At 29.5% G+C, this 14,419-nt stretch overlaps 1 protein-coding gene across 4 annotated transcripts in view; it reads right to left on the minus strand.

Moving 5' to 3' along the window:
• Nucleotides 1-14,419, minus strand: part of LOC143223188 (cell adhesion molecule Dscam1-like) — a 47,202-nt gene that overhangs the window by 25,548 nt on the left and 7,235 nt on the right. Inside the window, exons 1-4 of one of the 4 annotated variants that reach the window (XM_076450776.1) lie at nucleotides 9,259-9,524; nucleotides 8,257-8,538; nucleotides 6,306-6,425; nucleotides 5,790-5,945 (exon numbers count right to left, since the gene is read on the minus strand). The exons of 1 other annotated variant lie outside the window; for it this stretch is intronic. In XM_076450776.1, coding sequence (XP_076306891.1) covers nucleotides 5,790-5,945; nucleotides 6,306-6,425; nucleotides 8,257-8,538; nucleotides 9,259-9,379 — 679 coding nt within the window. In that variant the 5' untranslated portion in view covers nucleotides 9,380-9,524. Of the gene's footprint in view, nucleotides 1-860; nucleotides 1,029-1,234; nucleotides 1,355-4,192; nucleotides 4,475-4,885; nucleotides 5,285-5,789; nucleotides 5,946-6,305; nucleotides 6,426-8,256; nucleotides 8,539-9,258; nucleotides 9,525-11,121; nucleotides 11,281-13,242; nucleotides 13,363-14,419 lie in introns of those variants that run through there. 2 more of the 4 variants (XM_076450779.1, XM_076450780.1) reach the window with 2 other exon arrangements.

Raw genomic sequence — 14,419 nt, forward strand, 5'->3', positions numbered from 1 at the left:
TTAAAAATGAAGCATAATTTTTAACGTGAAATTTAAAGAGTATGCATTTTTTAATTTTGCAAGTTTCAATCGCATCACATAATACTTTTCATAAATAATAGATCTATAGATAAAGAATAATTCAAGTAAAAAAAGATATCACACAAAATTTACCAGATCTTTATTTGTGTTAAATTTTTCCTTTCTAATCTATATCTGGTTTTATCACAATTTTTAATTATAATAGATATAATATATTGCTGAGCTTCAGAATTTATACTACGTAACTAAATTAAGCTCTATATATTCAGAGCTAAGTACATTTTATTGTATAAATAAGATCTGTTACCTTGAAGTAACATGGCCCTAGTTCTGTCGAATCAAAGCTGAAAATGGTTGACTGGCATCCAAATATCAACGTGTAGGATAACGGTTACAACACCAAATGGTTTGACACAAACAAAAATCTATGAAGAAAAATAAGCTAATCGCAAAATATGTTTAGTTTTTTGGCTAAATCGACATGCAATTGTAAAATAATTTGGCTTTAAGTCTCTCTACACCAGTGTTTATCATGATTAATGCATAAAATTAAAGGTTTGTTCTGGGTATTTTTGAATTCAGAAATAGCGATAAGTGAAGTCAGATAAATTTGCATAAAAACTCCAGGGGAATCAAACATTATAGACGTTTGAAATATAAGGGATTCGTTTGGATTCAGACTTTCACACAGACTAACTGTTTTATTATTCGTATAATGAAAAGTTTAGCTTACATCATTCATTTTGGATATATTCAATATAAGCACCAATATAACAGTACGTTTTGGAAAACACGTAAATCATGGTAAAGTTGCGCTGTCAATGTAATAATTTCCATACCATTCACCTGAATCCTGACTACTTTCTTCAGTGGAAATCCAATATTATTTGAAGCTGCACACTCATAAGTACCCCAGTCGTCTCTTCTTATGGCATTGAAAACCAAAGCCATTTGGTGATTTCCAGGACCCAGAGAAACAGTTTTCCAGTTCTGAATCGAACCTATACCTAGAAAAAAGAAAACGAAAGCCGATAGCGAAAACTCATTTTGAATATAATTTATAGTGAAATAGCCATACTATTCAAAAAGCAAATAATGGTTTTATCTAGATTGTTAAACAAATATATTTTTCGATCAATAGTTGTTTGTAAGTATTGTGAAAATGTATACTCTGAATTACGTCTTTATTTTATATTGGTAATAAAATTATTACCATCGACTCGACTCCACGATACTTTTGGTGGTGGAAGTCCATCAGCTCCACACTTCAAACTTAAAGAACCTCCTTCTGTGACAGTAACGTCTGTGGGCTCTTCAGTCCAAAAAGGAGGTTCTGAAACAAGTGTGACATGAATATTTTATGATCAAATTACTATAAAATGGTTGCTGAAGTTCGATGTTTGATTAAAAGAAAACCGGTTTAGTTATATTCCTTCAGTTTTCGAGATTCTACTTTGTGAATAAAGTATTTAAAGTAGAATATTTGAGATACGTGCTCATCAACTTCTTATTCATGTTCCTGTGACGAGCTTTTCAGTTGTTATCGTGTAAATATATGTAAAGGCTATTTAAGACCCCCGATCAAGTAAACCGATCCATCTAGGTATCTCAACTCTTCAGAATCTTTTTCAGATTTGAAACCCATGAAATATATAGCAGTAATGATTTTAGAGGCTTCAATATTTCCATATTCTCCAGAATCAACATGATACATCTTGCTTTTTCCTACTCTAATTCGATTTTGACCTTTCAGGACACTTGTCCTTCTCATTACTCTTCTATCTCCACTTTCAGCATCATTTCTTTACTTCCAGTTAATATAATTTGCTTTATTCGATCATGTTTCCAAAGGTAAGCACCGTCTACAAATGCCACAGTCGAAGCAGTTTCCATTCTTTTCGTGTTTATTCTCTTGGCAAGGCATTTTACAGATTGTATTTATGAGTTTGTTTTTTTTCAATTAGAAGAAAAAGCTATTTTTATATTCCATTATTGGTATAGAGCTACGTAGTGTGGAGCCTCCAATCCATTTTACGGATCTGACGTTTTTTACCAAAATGTGGGTCGGTTTTTCACGACCGGAGGTCTTAAAAATAGGAAATCCTAATTTTTAATTGGTAACATACAGAGAAGGTAATCAAACAAAGGTATACACCGTCATCTCTTGTTTGACAAAATAATGGGTATAGATCACTACTTTTACAGTACACCCACAATCCTAGAGTTACTTTGGTAACGGTGCTGTGTTAAGAAACCTGGAATTAATAGATAGGGCACGCTTATATTAGGTCACGCCTGACCTTGTAATGAACTATTCTCTACAATAGTGCAAATATACATATATGCATATATGTAGTATTGAAAGTAATTATGGAATCGCATAATTATTTCAAATATAAGATCAATAAAAATTAATCAAATCGATTAAAACGTTAATTTACCGTAAGTACAGTACATTATTAGAGAAAAAAATACTTGGAACAAGCGAATACATTTCTTTAAATAGGACAATACAAATTATGTTTTTACCAAAACAAGTTTACAAATGCATCATATCAAATAATTCTACATAATTTGACCAAGTTGTTTAGTTGCCATTTGACCTTCTCAATCGCGATACACGCTCAAATAACCTTAATAATATTCTTATGAGAACTTTACGTAGGTCAGATCATATTGTGAATATTCCATTAGTATCATTTTCTTTGATTTTCCAAGTATCTTTCTATTAAATTCATGACATCACTATTTTGCTGGAAGATGATCCCTGTCAAATGTTTTGTACATGAGGAAATGACATGATGAAAAAGAATATTACTAGAACTGTCAACAGTCAGGATGTCATAAATTTTGTCTATATATCTGAAACAAGTGACTAGGGTGCAACTTGCTACTAACACTTATGTTGTTCGTTTAGTATGTGTCATTGTAGCTATTCTATGTTAACTGTGGTAATGTTCTTTTTTCTACCGTCGATTTGTGTCCAAAATTTCGAAGTTTCAGTATTTGTGGTCTGATGCCCATTTCAACCATTTGGCTTTGTTGTCTATCCTCAGTAAATATTTTGGAGCAGCTATTATTTCACTGAGACCGTCTTGCAATAGTGTAAATCTTGCTGTTCTCAAGATAACATTTACTCATATATACACTCAGATCTTTGTCTATCTTATAAACGCCATACCTTGTGATACCAAATACCACTTTTAGAAAGTTTCAAATTTTTACGCCGACTACTTCTGTTATTAACAGTGCCAGTTTCACATACCTTTTTCGAAACTGTGCCTCTATTTTTCGCAGAGACTGTCCTTTACTGGTGAAAAATTTGTTTTTCGAGATATTTGTCATTTGGTATTTTAATCTTTGGAGCAATTACAAGAACGTAAAATTACTTCTGCGCATGGTATATCTGTCTACTTTTATAGAATTTAGACTTGTGTGATGCTTCCTAGTTATTTGGATGGCAATCTATTGCAATGTAAAGATAAATCACATAATTAACATATCTCATAAAGAGTAGAAATAATTTTCTCTCTTCTAGCTCTACATATTCAAACAATTATGGTATCGTAGAGATTTGAAATTATCTTTTATCTCTGACTTTTCTCAAGTTCTATGATAATTTTTCTTGAGTTGTCTTTTCGCTCTTAAAGAATTATCGCCTTTACTTTGGTTTCTTCATGAACCCACTTCCAAATTTTATTTTTAGTAACTCTTCTCGTACGAGTTATTATATAAGTTATCAACACGCAATTGTGGTCTGACTTTAGCATGTTTTCACATACTAAATGGGAGACATTCCTGTAGTAGTTTCTTTTTATACTATTTTTCCTAATCGTTTGGAAGTCTTGGCTTTTGCCTCTTTATCATTATTTCAAGTATCATTATATTCTATCTGATTTTGCTGTCGTGTTAGTTATCAAAACTAGAGCTCATATTTTGACTTCAGAAACAAATATTAATTGTGTTATCTCTATAATCTTCCAAACTTTTGAAATGTCACAAAAAACATAAAACAAAATGAAAGATATTAAATAGATAATACCGTAAAATACGAATAAGTCGATCAGAACGAACTTTATTTAGCAACGAGGTTTATTAATCGAGAACACTCGCAAATCGAAATGTGCTGAATCCTTGATAAATGATGTTCATTGACCAAAGTTCAACTTACCTGTAACATGTAACGTAGCAGTGAAAGAATCCTTTCCTGAAGAAGTCTCTGCCACACAAGAATAGTTTCCTGTATTATCTCTGGATGTTGGGTCCACCACTAAAACCGAATACTGAGATTTGTCTTCTACAGAAACGTTAGGAATTTGAGAAACACGTTGACCTTCTTTGGTCCAGTAAAACTGGACTTTTTCTCCGGTAGACGTTACCGAGCAAACAGCAACTACTCTGTCTCCAACTTTCACTTTATCAGGAAATAGGACTGGTTGAATTTTTGGTGGCTCTAGCAAGAGACATAAACATTTTAATTTGCAGTATTAAATTCTGAAATATTCTAAAACGGAATAATGCTTATCTAATCATCAATTCATTTCTAATCTATGAGGTATTCTACTTAAGAAAACAAAAAGCCTAAAATGAATATAATTTCAACTTTTGAAAAGTCGGATAAAATATTTCTATTGGATTTTCGCAAGAAAAAATGCGTGAATACATTCATAGGTTGTGTTTCATAAGTTATATATAGCACTAAATTATACCCAAAATATGAGAATTCTGAGATAACTAAAGCATATAATAAAATGTGGTCTTAAGTCTAGGCAATATATCCATGATATTTCATTATAAATAACAATAGGTGACTTTTGTATATATCAAATGGTTAATGAAAGAAATTGTAACTATAAAACCTTACCTCCTAAACAGGCGACATTTACTAGAAGCGTAAGATGTAGCAAAGCACAGATTGTCGTCCATGTTGAAATAGGATGCATATTACTAATCAGTTTCCGTTTTTCAGCTAAAGTAATAGTCTTCTTTGTTTAATTTCCGACTTATATGAAGTAATACGTCGAGCTAAACAAAAATTATATTATAACATGTTCCACGAAACCAACAGGTAAATACACTTATTTTCAAGTGACCAGTAATGGATATTAGGTTTCTTTCCAAGTATCTCAACTGCAGTAATGGTGGCCAAACCTCTTGTCAACAAAGGCGTTATCATAGTTATTATATAAAACGACACCTAGCGGCAGACACTGAAACATATTTTTATATTTAACTCTTGACAAAAGTGTTCAAAATTATTATTTCAAGCATTCAAATTTAATCTCACTAGTGTTGTTTATTTTGAGGGCATTTAAAATTTTATCACCTTTTTTCTTCATATCTGTTTAACTAGATTGAATGTAAATATGGGTAACAATTTCAAGAATTAGTATGTCTCTCATGTTTCATGCATTGATCAAACTTAAGACGGAATGATTGGATTATCTGCGAAACCGAAACGAAGTATTTCATGAGTTACATTGTGAATGAATTAGTTTTCTTATGGAAAACACAAACAAAGCAAAATGAACATAAAAAACACCTTGTACTTATTCAACTTAATGTATCCATTTTTTATTATTATTAGGAAATGGCATCGGAACAAAAATTATAAAAAAATCTAGATTCTTTGTAAATTTCGATAATATAAGTAACTGTATTATTCAAATCATATATTTTGACAACATGAAGGCGTCAAAAAGTTTGATGTACATCAATGTGACACTCATTTGAGAAAATACATATTTTATTTTACCATAAAGGCCTACCTAACACATTTATAGTAATTTCCTTTTTCAATGAGTTTCCAACATCATTGGACACTGTGCAGATGTACTGCCCTCTTTCTTGTTTCTTTATTCTGTTCAGAATTAAATTACTTTTTCCCTTTACACCAGGAACAATTGTGTTGTACTCAACGCCATCTGAGAAAGTCGAAATAAGTATAACTATTTGTTTCAAATGATATAATTATTTAGACAAAGCTTAAATTTTAACGATATCAAGAGTTTTTAAGTCACCTTTATTGTGTAATACAGAACTAATACTGGAAACGACTTTTGGTATGTTTGTTATACAATAGAAAAATCTTAAACAAGTACCAATAGAAATACAATTTATAGAGCATAATATTGTGTAACAAATGATACAGTGAACCTCTATAAAAATTCGAAGATAAAAAAGAATCAGTTTCTAGTAAAAAAGAAACAACTCCTACATCAAACTTAGCATGAAATAGCTCGATGAATAATCAATGTATCATTGTTACCAGATCTACTATTTACCGGGTGAATACATCCATGTTATGATAGGTAAAGGAGTTCCTCCAGCTTCACACATGATATTAACATTTTCGCCAACTGGGAGTAATACATCATGAGGTTTTTGTATCCAATACGACGGAACTGAAGGGTAAAAGTAATAGAGAATGTCAGGATTACGTGTTTTTAAGTATATTATGAGAGTTACTTCGTTAAACAATTTTTAACTTGGGAAGAAATAGGAAAGAATTAACTAATATAAAAGTTAACATCACTGTATAAAAATATATTGGTAACAGTTACATTATTTTCAACAATTAGAGTTATAAAAGAAATTGTTAGAGGAGTCATGTATATTAAATTAAATTGTTATAAAAGTCATGCAAATTAAATTATTAGAGAAATTATGTATATTAAACTAAATTGTTAAAGGAATCATGTATATTAAACTAAATTGTTAAAGGAGTCATGTATATTAAATTAAATTGTTAAAGGAGTCATGTATGTTAAACTAACTTGTTACAGGAGTCATATATAATAAACTAAATTATTGGAGGAATCATATATATTAAATTTTTAGAATAATTATGCCAGCACTATTATATTGTTCTTTGACTTATTTAAAAAGAAATAAATAATTGTAAGTTCGAAGTATCATCTATGTTTACGAATAAACTTTCAACAGATATTCATATTTCTGTTGTATATGTAATTGTTGAAGTCTGTTAGTCTGCTATCTAAAATATTATCAGTTTTATATCGTTTAAAAAATTCATTAAAATGGATGCAGAATTCTTAGAACATTGATAAATAAACAAGTTAATTGTAATATATATTTTACATAAAGCAGCATTTGAAATTCAATATCATTATACTGTACCGAAACTTAAAGCACTGTACTTCACGTCACAATTACTTTGAGAGTTCTTCAGTGGGTATTCAGCTATTTCCCTCTTATTGATATATATGTATATTTTATGTTTTATTTACATCTAGTGTTGTTTACAAGTTATATGCATTACATGCTGAAATTAGTCACAAATAACATTTTAAATGTTTAAATTATTACCTCTTTTTCAGATTTCCCATTAAACTGGAAATATTAAATATATATATATATTTATGTTTGCTAAATGTGACTAGATTTTGGCATTTTATTCACGTTATAGTATTATTGCCTGCACATTTGTCGGAATATTTAATTTTCAAACTAATTAATATTTCAAAATGGCAAGCGATACACAATCCAATGTATGAAGATGAATACCTAAGTTTCTAATGTCTTTAATTCCGTTTTCATCATTTGTAAATATTTTCAGTTTTTGAGTTTATTTATTAGTTTTAAGACCCCACTGTTCGTGTAGCTTTGCGCGAAATTCAGAACAAACAAACAAACAGTTTTAAGACCTTAAAAATGACTAAGTTATTTCAGAATAATTCTTTAATAATTCTAAATTTTTCTTTTCAACGTTTTCAAAAAACTAAAGTACTTTAAAAAATATGGTCAAGTTGTTTTTTCTTAACACTGAGCAAGATATCAAAGATATTCTACAAACGTAAAACAGTTTTATTATAAAAATGTTCACAACATATTGAGAATTCAGAACACAGTTTTAATTATCACCTCTAAATATCATTGAAATTAAACATTTTTATTGTATGGTATAGGTTAAACCCGATGCATTTTATAGTAAAAATATATATTAAATTCTTTTATCTTAGCATTATCAAAAATCAGTCAAACTTGAAACATTTCATTTTTACATTAAACAATCGTTTTCTAATGAAATTAGAAAATATTTTATACTTATCGAAAATTTTTAATCAACACTTCATTCAGGTTTGAAGATTCCTGAAACGTATTATGTATACATCTAACTATTAAAATTTAAACATCTTATTCCACATGAAAATACATAATTAACTTTAGAGTGTTAGTGTGAGCGTAATTACCACATTTTCATGTTTCACTGACCTTTTACTTCTAGAACAGAAGTGTGAGTATCCTGTCCGACTATATTAGAAACCTCGCATGTGTAGTTACCAGATGACTGATTATTTGCATTTTCAATTACGATCATTGAAAAATCGCTATAGCTTCGTATTTCCATCAATGATGATGAGGTTATTTTTTTACCATTTTTGAACCAATGAAATTCTAAAGGTGGATGGCCACTTGCAACAGAACAGGTGACTGTAATTTTCTTTCCAGAAGTAACATCTTTTGGAAATGTAAATGGTTGAATTATTGGTTTACCTAAAAATAAAAAAATAAGGTGCTTTTTTTGAAAATGTCAAATAATAAATATACATTAAAAATTTTATGACTTTAACAGTTGTGTAATAGCTTATTCTTTCATAGTCTAAAAATAACTTTGTATGGCATGCAAAGATATTTATTTGAGGATATTTAATAAATGAATTAACCTATTCTACACTTACTTAATTTAACACTGATGTCACCTACTGAAGTTTGCCTTTGTTGTTACTGTGGAAATATTGTGGTATTTTCTAAATATTTATGGCGTTTAAATACCAAAAACAACTTTTATAAAGGTTCTTTAAGATAAGCTATAGTTTATTGTCTACGTTAGTTGCTAATGTGTCAAAGTGATAGAAATAAAAACATATACTCTATATGTGTGTGTGTGTGTGTGTTTTGAATAATTTTGTTAAACACGACTTTTCCTGTTATCTGATCGTCGCTAGTTGAAATATTGCTTTATCCTCAACTACCTAATTAAAGTAAATTTAAAGTACGTTTTCAGTCTCAAAATTATCAAATATTGTTTGTATTTAATCAAAGTTAAATTTTGTAATGTAGTGGTCTAGGACAAGCTAGTCCTAATTCTGCACATCGAAATTACAGCGCTACAAACGAGCGCTTTTAGAAAAATAAAAAAGTGAAATTACTCATTAACTTTAAACACGTATCTATGAATAAAACTCAAACAAAACAGATGATAAAAGCACTTACCCACAATGGTCTCTGTAGAAGATGAAATCTTAGAAAATAGCAGAACGTTGATTGTAAAAGTCCAAAATGGCGACATGACTCCAAATAGATACAAGATAGACAGCGGAATGGAACACAACATGAAACTCAAAGTTGATAATTATAAATGTGTATGTTATTTTATGATTCCTGGGAAAAGTAGAGGATACTTAAAAACTTTGAATACAGTAGAACTTAAAAGCTTAGTATAGGTTTTCTTCTAAACTACATCGACACACAAAATACATGTGACGTTTGAGTTACAAATGACACCTAAAGCTTTTGTATAATGTACTTATAATATATCTTTGTTCCTAAATATGCCAGTAAAACGCCATCTAGTGTCATTGAACAAAATACACAGATATTTACTTGGAATCTTTTTAATATCAAGAGCTAAATAGCCAGTATTTAGTATTGATATACGTATTATATTACATCTAAGTGAGATTTAAAATAACTCAAATTACATACATTTTTGCCTCAACACGGTTTTACAATAACAAATAGTATATGATATCCTTCCAAGTATGTTTTGTTTGTAGTATTATGTTGCTGACTAGGCCTATTCTTCAATGTCATAGCTACATATCTAATATAACTCAAATATGACTTACACCAGAACTGGAATTATCTTACAACGTTTTCTTTTCTGCGTTATAATATACCAAGCATAAATAAAAAACGGTTATGAGCAGAAACACGGTGATAATTAGTGGAGATAAATTTTATTTAACTTAGATTTTAAGTAAATTTAGTTTTCACCAGCTATAACTTATAACTTGAAAGATCGTGTCTGTTTTGATTTCTTTTCACCTAGTACGTTCGAATAAGCGATGAATAAACAAGTAATCTATCATTAAACCAATAATATTTAGTTTGTCTGAAACACTACTTTAAAAGCCAATATTTCTATCATTGCCTTATTTCATGCGAACTAACTTTATTTCGACTCATAAAGACATAAACTTGAAGGAACGAATACGAAGCATGTCATTTAACTTTACATGACAAAATCATTTGCGATTTGCTTATAATACAATGTAGATATGAATCATTCGATACAGCAAAGCACAACCAATAAAAGCAATAAGCACCAGGTATAAAACTATATTTGGAGACGAAATGAGAAATGTAACACTGTGTAAGATGTTTCACAGCTCAGGAAATTCTTACTGTGCAGGAAGAAACTTTAAACGATTTATTATTGCGTGAAGTGTTTTAAAGCAGGCTATCATCTGAGCGACACGACTAGGTATACATTGTACGTGAGAGATGTACTGGTCCAAGAATGATGTGTTGCAACAATTGGTTTGCAAAACGGTTGAATGAAGAATTTATCAGAGAACTACTTGTGAACAAATTGTGGATATGTTGGTACTTTTGCAACCAACTCTTATTACATAGTTAAAGAGACTCACCCAAAAAAGACGTCTCTTAAAACCTACTTTAGAGACTAATTAGTGAGTACTTAGTTTAAAGTTGTTTTGTTTAAAAGTAAAGGCAGATATATATTTGGTCTTGATTGCTCTTGTGTTATAGTTGGATATTGAAACAGAAAAAAAGAGACATGTTTTTGCAATTGTTAGTGAAACATAAGGCATTCTAAAAAAATTTATGATTCTCAAAACTCATTACACAATAATAAAAAGTGCAATCGAACTTAACCTTGTTACATTATTATATAAATTATCATATGTCAAAACACATTACTATCTTAATTATTTTTTCCTATTACAGCTGATTTGGTTTGGTCAGTACAATTTAAATGAAAAATTCAGTGTCAGATAAAATTTCAAACTCAGCCTTCAAAGTTTTTATCCGCTAGGCCATATATATTCTTACCCTTGACTGATAAGTATATCCTTTTCTTTAAGCTCGAGCCTACTCCGTTTTCTGCTTGACAAGTATAATAACCTTCCATAGAGGCCCTAGTGTTGGAAATTATAAGATCTCCATTTTCAGAGGTAGCAAAAGTAGAATCAGAGAAGTTTAAGTTATTTCCTGCAGAGAAAAATTAACCGATTTTCAGAAAATACGTACATTCTACTTAAATAATTATTGTGTTGTTGAATTCGGTTCACAGATATCGAACCCGGTGGATCATAACAATAGGTAGAAGTTAAATTACAAGATTAGCAATTACCAAATCACTAATCGTTTTTTTTTCTACATTTAATGTAGCTATATATGTTATTTAAAAATATTTCTTAATTAACTTAAATCTTCAATCAAAAGCAAAATTTTCAGTATTCGTGCAACTATATGCACTACTTAGAAAATGTGGAATTAAGAAACTTTGTCTGGGTCCTTGAGATTTTTTACTATAGTTTCAACAGTATTTCTGTACTCCATGTTTAGAATTTTTAAGAATAATGTGGTTTATTTAACCTCAGGGAAAGCACGTTGCGTTAATATCCACACTAATATTGGGCTTTTCTCTATGTCAAAATACTTTTATTCACAAAGTCCATGTATAATCCTACATATGAGTCTTAAACAACAAATATTTGGATTGTTGATTGAAAAAATAAATGCCAGAACGAAAGAGGTAAAATTATTCGCAACATTAATAGAACACAAACTACTTTGAAAACATTTATATTTATTTTCTAGCAGCATATTATGATCGAATAGAGAAACTGCAAGAATAATAGTTAACTAAAAACGTAAGTTACCTCCTTCGAATTATTAAGCTACTAAAATACAGGCTTCGAATCAGGGGTATGTAAAAACATTTCAGATTTTGTCTGCTTCTCATCACTACCCAGAAAGTACTTTCAGTCAAACGTAATTTGCTTTACATTTGTTAAGTGCAATTATCATTTATTTTTTCAGAAAATCTAGATGTGCATCATCTATTATAGCTTTATTTTTGATTCAGCCATTTAAGGCATTCGTACTAGAACAAGCTTAAGACTCAATTTATCAAAATTATATAATGTATTACTATGAAACTAAATTAATTAATTTCAGAAGCTGTAATAACAATTCTTATCTTTTTTTGTTACAATGATGATCTATTATCAATCATCAGGATTGTTACAGATATTTCTGCTATTTGTCTTATGGTTGGAAAAATAAAGAATGCTCTTTTAAAACATAATATATCAACTTAGCAATTTCTGATAAGGCAACGTTTGTACATTTAATGATTATGATAAGTAACATGTCTTAAATATGAAAATACAGAGTTTTGATCTTTATTCCAAAGCATCCAATATCCAAGAAAATCTCAAATTCCTCAATATTGCGGTTATTGCATGAATACTGACGCTAACAAACAAACAAATTGATACATATTTTTTAATTTTATCTACTTTCTAAACAGTCTGACGTTCATATGAATACACTTCCTTACTTACAACAGTTTATAAAGTGCATCCAAAAATGTTTCAGTGACAATTATATGAAACAACTATTTCGAAAAATATGCATGCAATCAGTTGTCTTAAACAGTGCCCTTTATTCGTCTTGTACGTTTTCCTACATTTGCTGAAACTAATATTGCAGTTTAAAGTTTCATTATCACGTAATATAAAGGAAATAAACACACTTTCCATGCCATATATATCTGCATTGTATGCAGACTTATGCTTTAAAACATGTAGGTGTAAATGCAAAATCAACAAAAACATGAAATATTTTTCTTCTTTTCTTTCAGTTTCAGAACAAACTCATTAGAATATCATATACAGTTTAGTTGTTTCCTTAAAATGTTGATTAATTCAGGATGATGTAAATTCAGACTTCAACCAAGTTATTTATGTGGTTTATTTTTGTTTTCATTATTGTTGTATTATGTATCTAATATTGTTCACGATGATGTGCTTATTAATAAAGATTGGAAATGTATCTAAAAATCTTTGGAATTACGAACATTTCTGAAAAGTGCTGTATGTATATTTTAATATTCTTTCTTCTTTAATAGCATTTTTAAAATTAAAACTTGTAAAAAGCTCTCACCGTGTTTGTTTTCCCACTTTATCTTTGGTTTTGGGAAGCCTTTGGCTTTGCATTTGATTTTTATATATCTTCCTTCTTCCACTGTAATGTCAGTAGGTTCTCTCTCCCACACTGGAGCCACTAATACAAATGAAAACAAATGACTTGGTACACATACACATTTATTCTATATAATTTAATAACTATAACTTGTATGTTTCATAATATAAACTACGTGACATCTATATCAGAATGTATTACTGATATTAAGTTAAAACGATTCTTAAACAAATATTGATGTTGTTTGATATATTTACAAAAATAAGCAACTTAGAAATATTGGCGTAAAGCACCCGTCATTTTTTAGCCCAAAATTCTAGATGTCGACTTCATAATAGATATTTTCATGAAAGCAGAATCGGTCTATATTTTGTAAGCTTGGTTTAAACCTTACTATTCAGTATAAGATTTATTGTGTTTTTGTAAGTTTAATTGATCACTTATTGCTATAAATACACTTGCATAGTTAAAAGTCTCAATACCTGATATTAATCTATTAGGCAATTTAATGGGTATTTCCAAAAATTGCAGCTATTTGATTTTAGTCTGTATTCTATCCTTTGAAACAAACACGTGTTTGAATCAAAATTCTAGAGATTTTAATCATCATAGTTTCATCTGTTGCCATTATTAGTGCATATAAGAGGAATTACTACAAGGTAAAAGCAGTTTCGGTGTGTTCGTCTGATTGTGTTAATTTTTCGACACCTTATTATTATTACAAATTACTCCTTCAACAATTGTGGAAAAAATTATAATTACATGAGGGGCAACATTTTTGAAATATTTTGTTATCAATAAAACAGATAATAATACTAGGAAGGTATTAATCTGTGTTTCTTTAAAATAATGATGTATTTCCATCTATAATCAAGCAGCTAATTTTTTACCTTATTTCAAAATGTGAAGTAAGAGAAGTCAGAACATACGAGTCTTTACTTTAACTGCAGATCCGTGTTAATGATTTATATAATATCAAATAGTTTAACATCAGTGCAATAACAAGAACGTTCAACTATTTGTGGGGATTATCTTTTCCTATCAGAGTTGAATATTTCTATAATCACAACATAAAAAGACTTGATTTTGACTAATGGTAAATCTGATGGCCTATGACACTTAAGATCGGGTTTTGATA

The sequence above is a fragment of the Tachypleus tridentatus genome, chromosome 8 (assembly GCF_004210375.1).
Source record: "Tachypleus tridentatus isolate NWPU-2018 chromosome 8, ASM421037v1, whole genome shotgun sequence".
Classification (NCBI taxonomy): domain Eukaryota; kingdom Metazoa; phylum Arthropoda; class Merostomata; order Xiphosura; family Limulidae; genus Tachypleus; species Tachypleus tridentatus.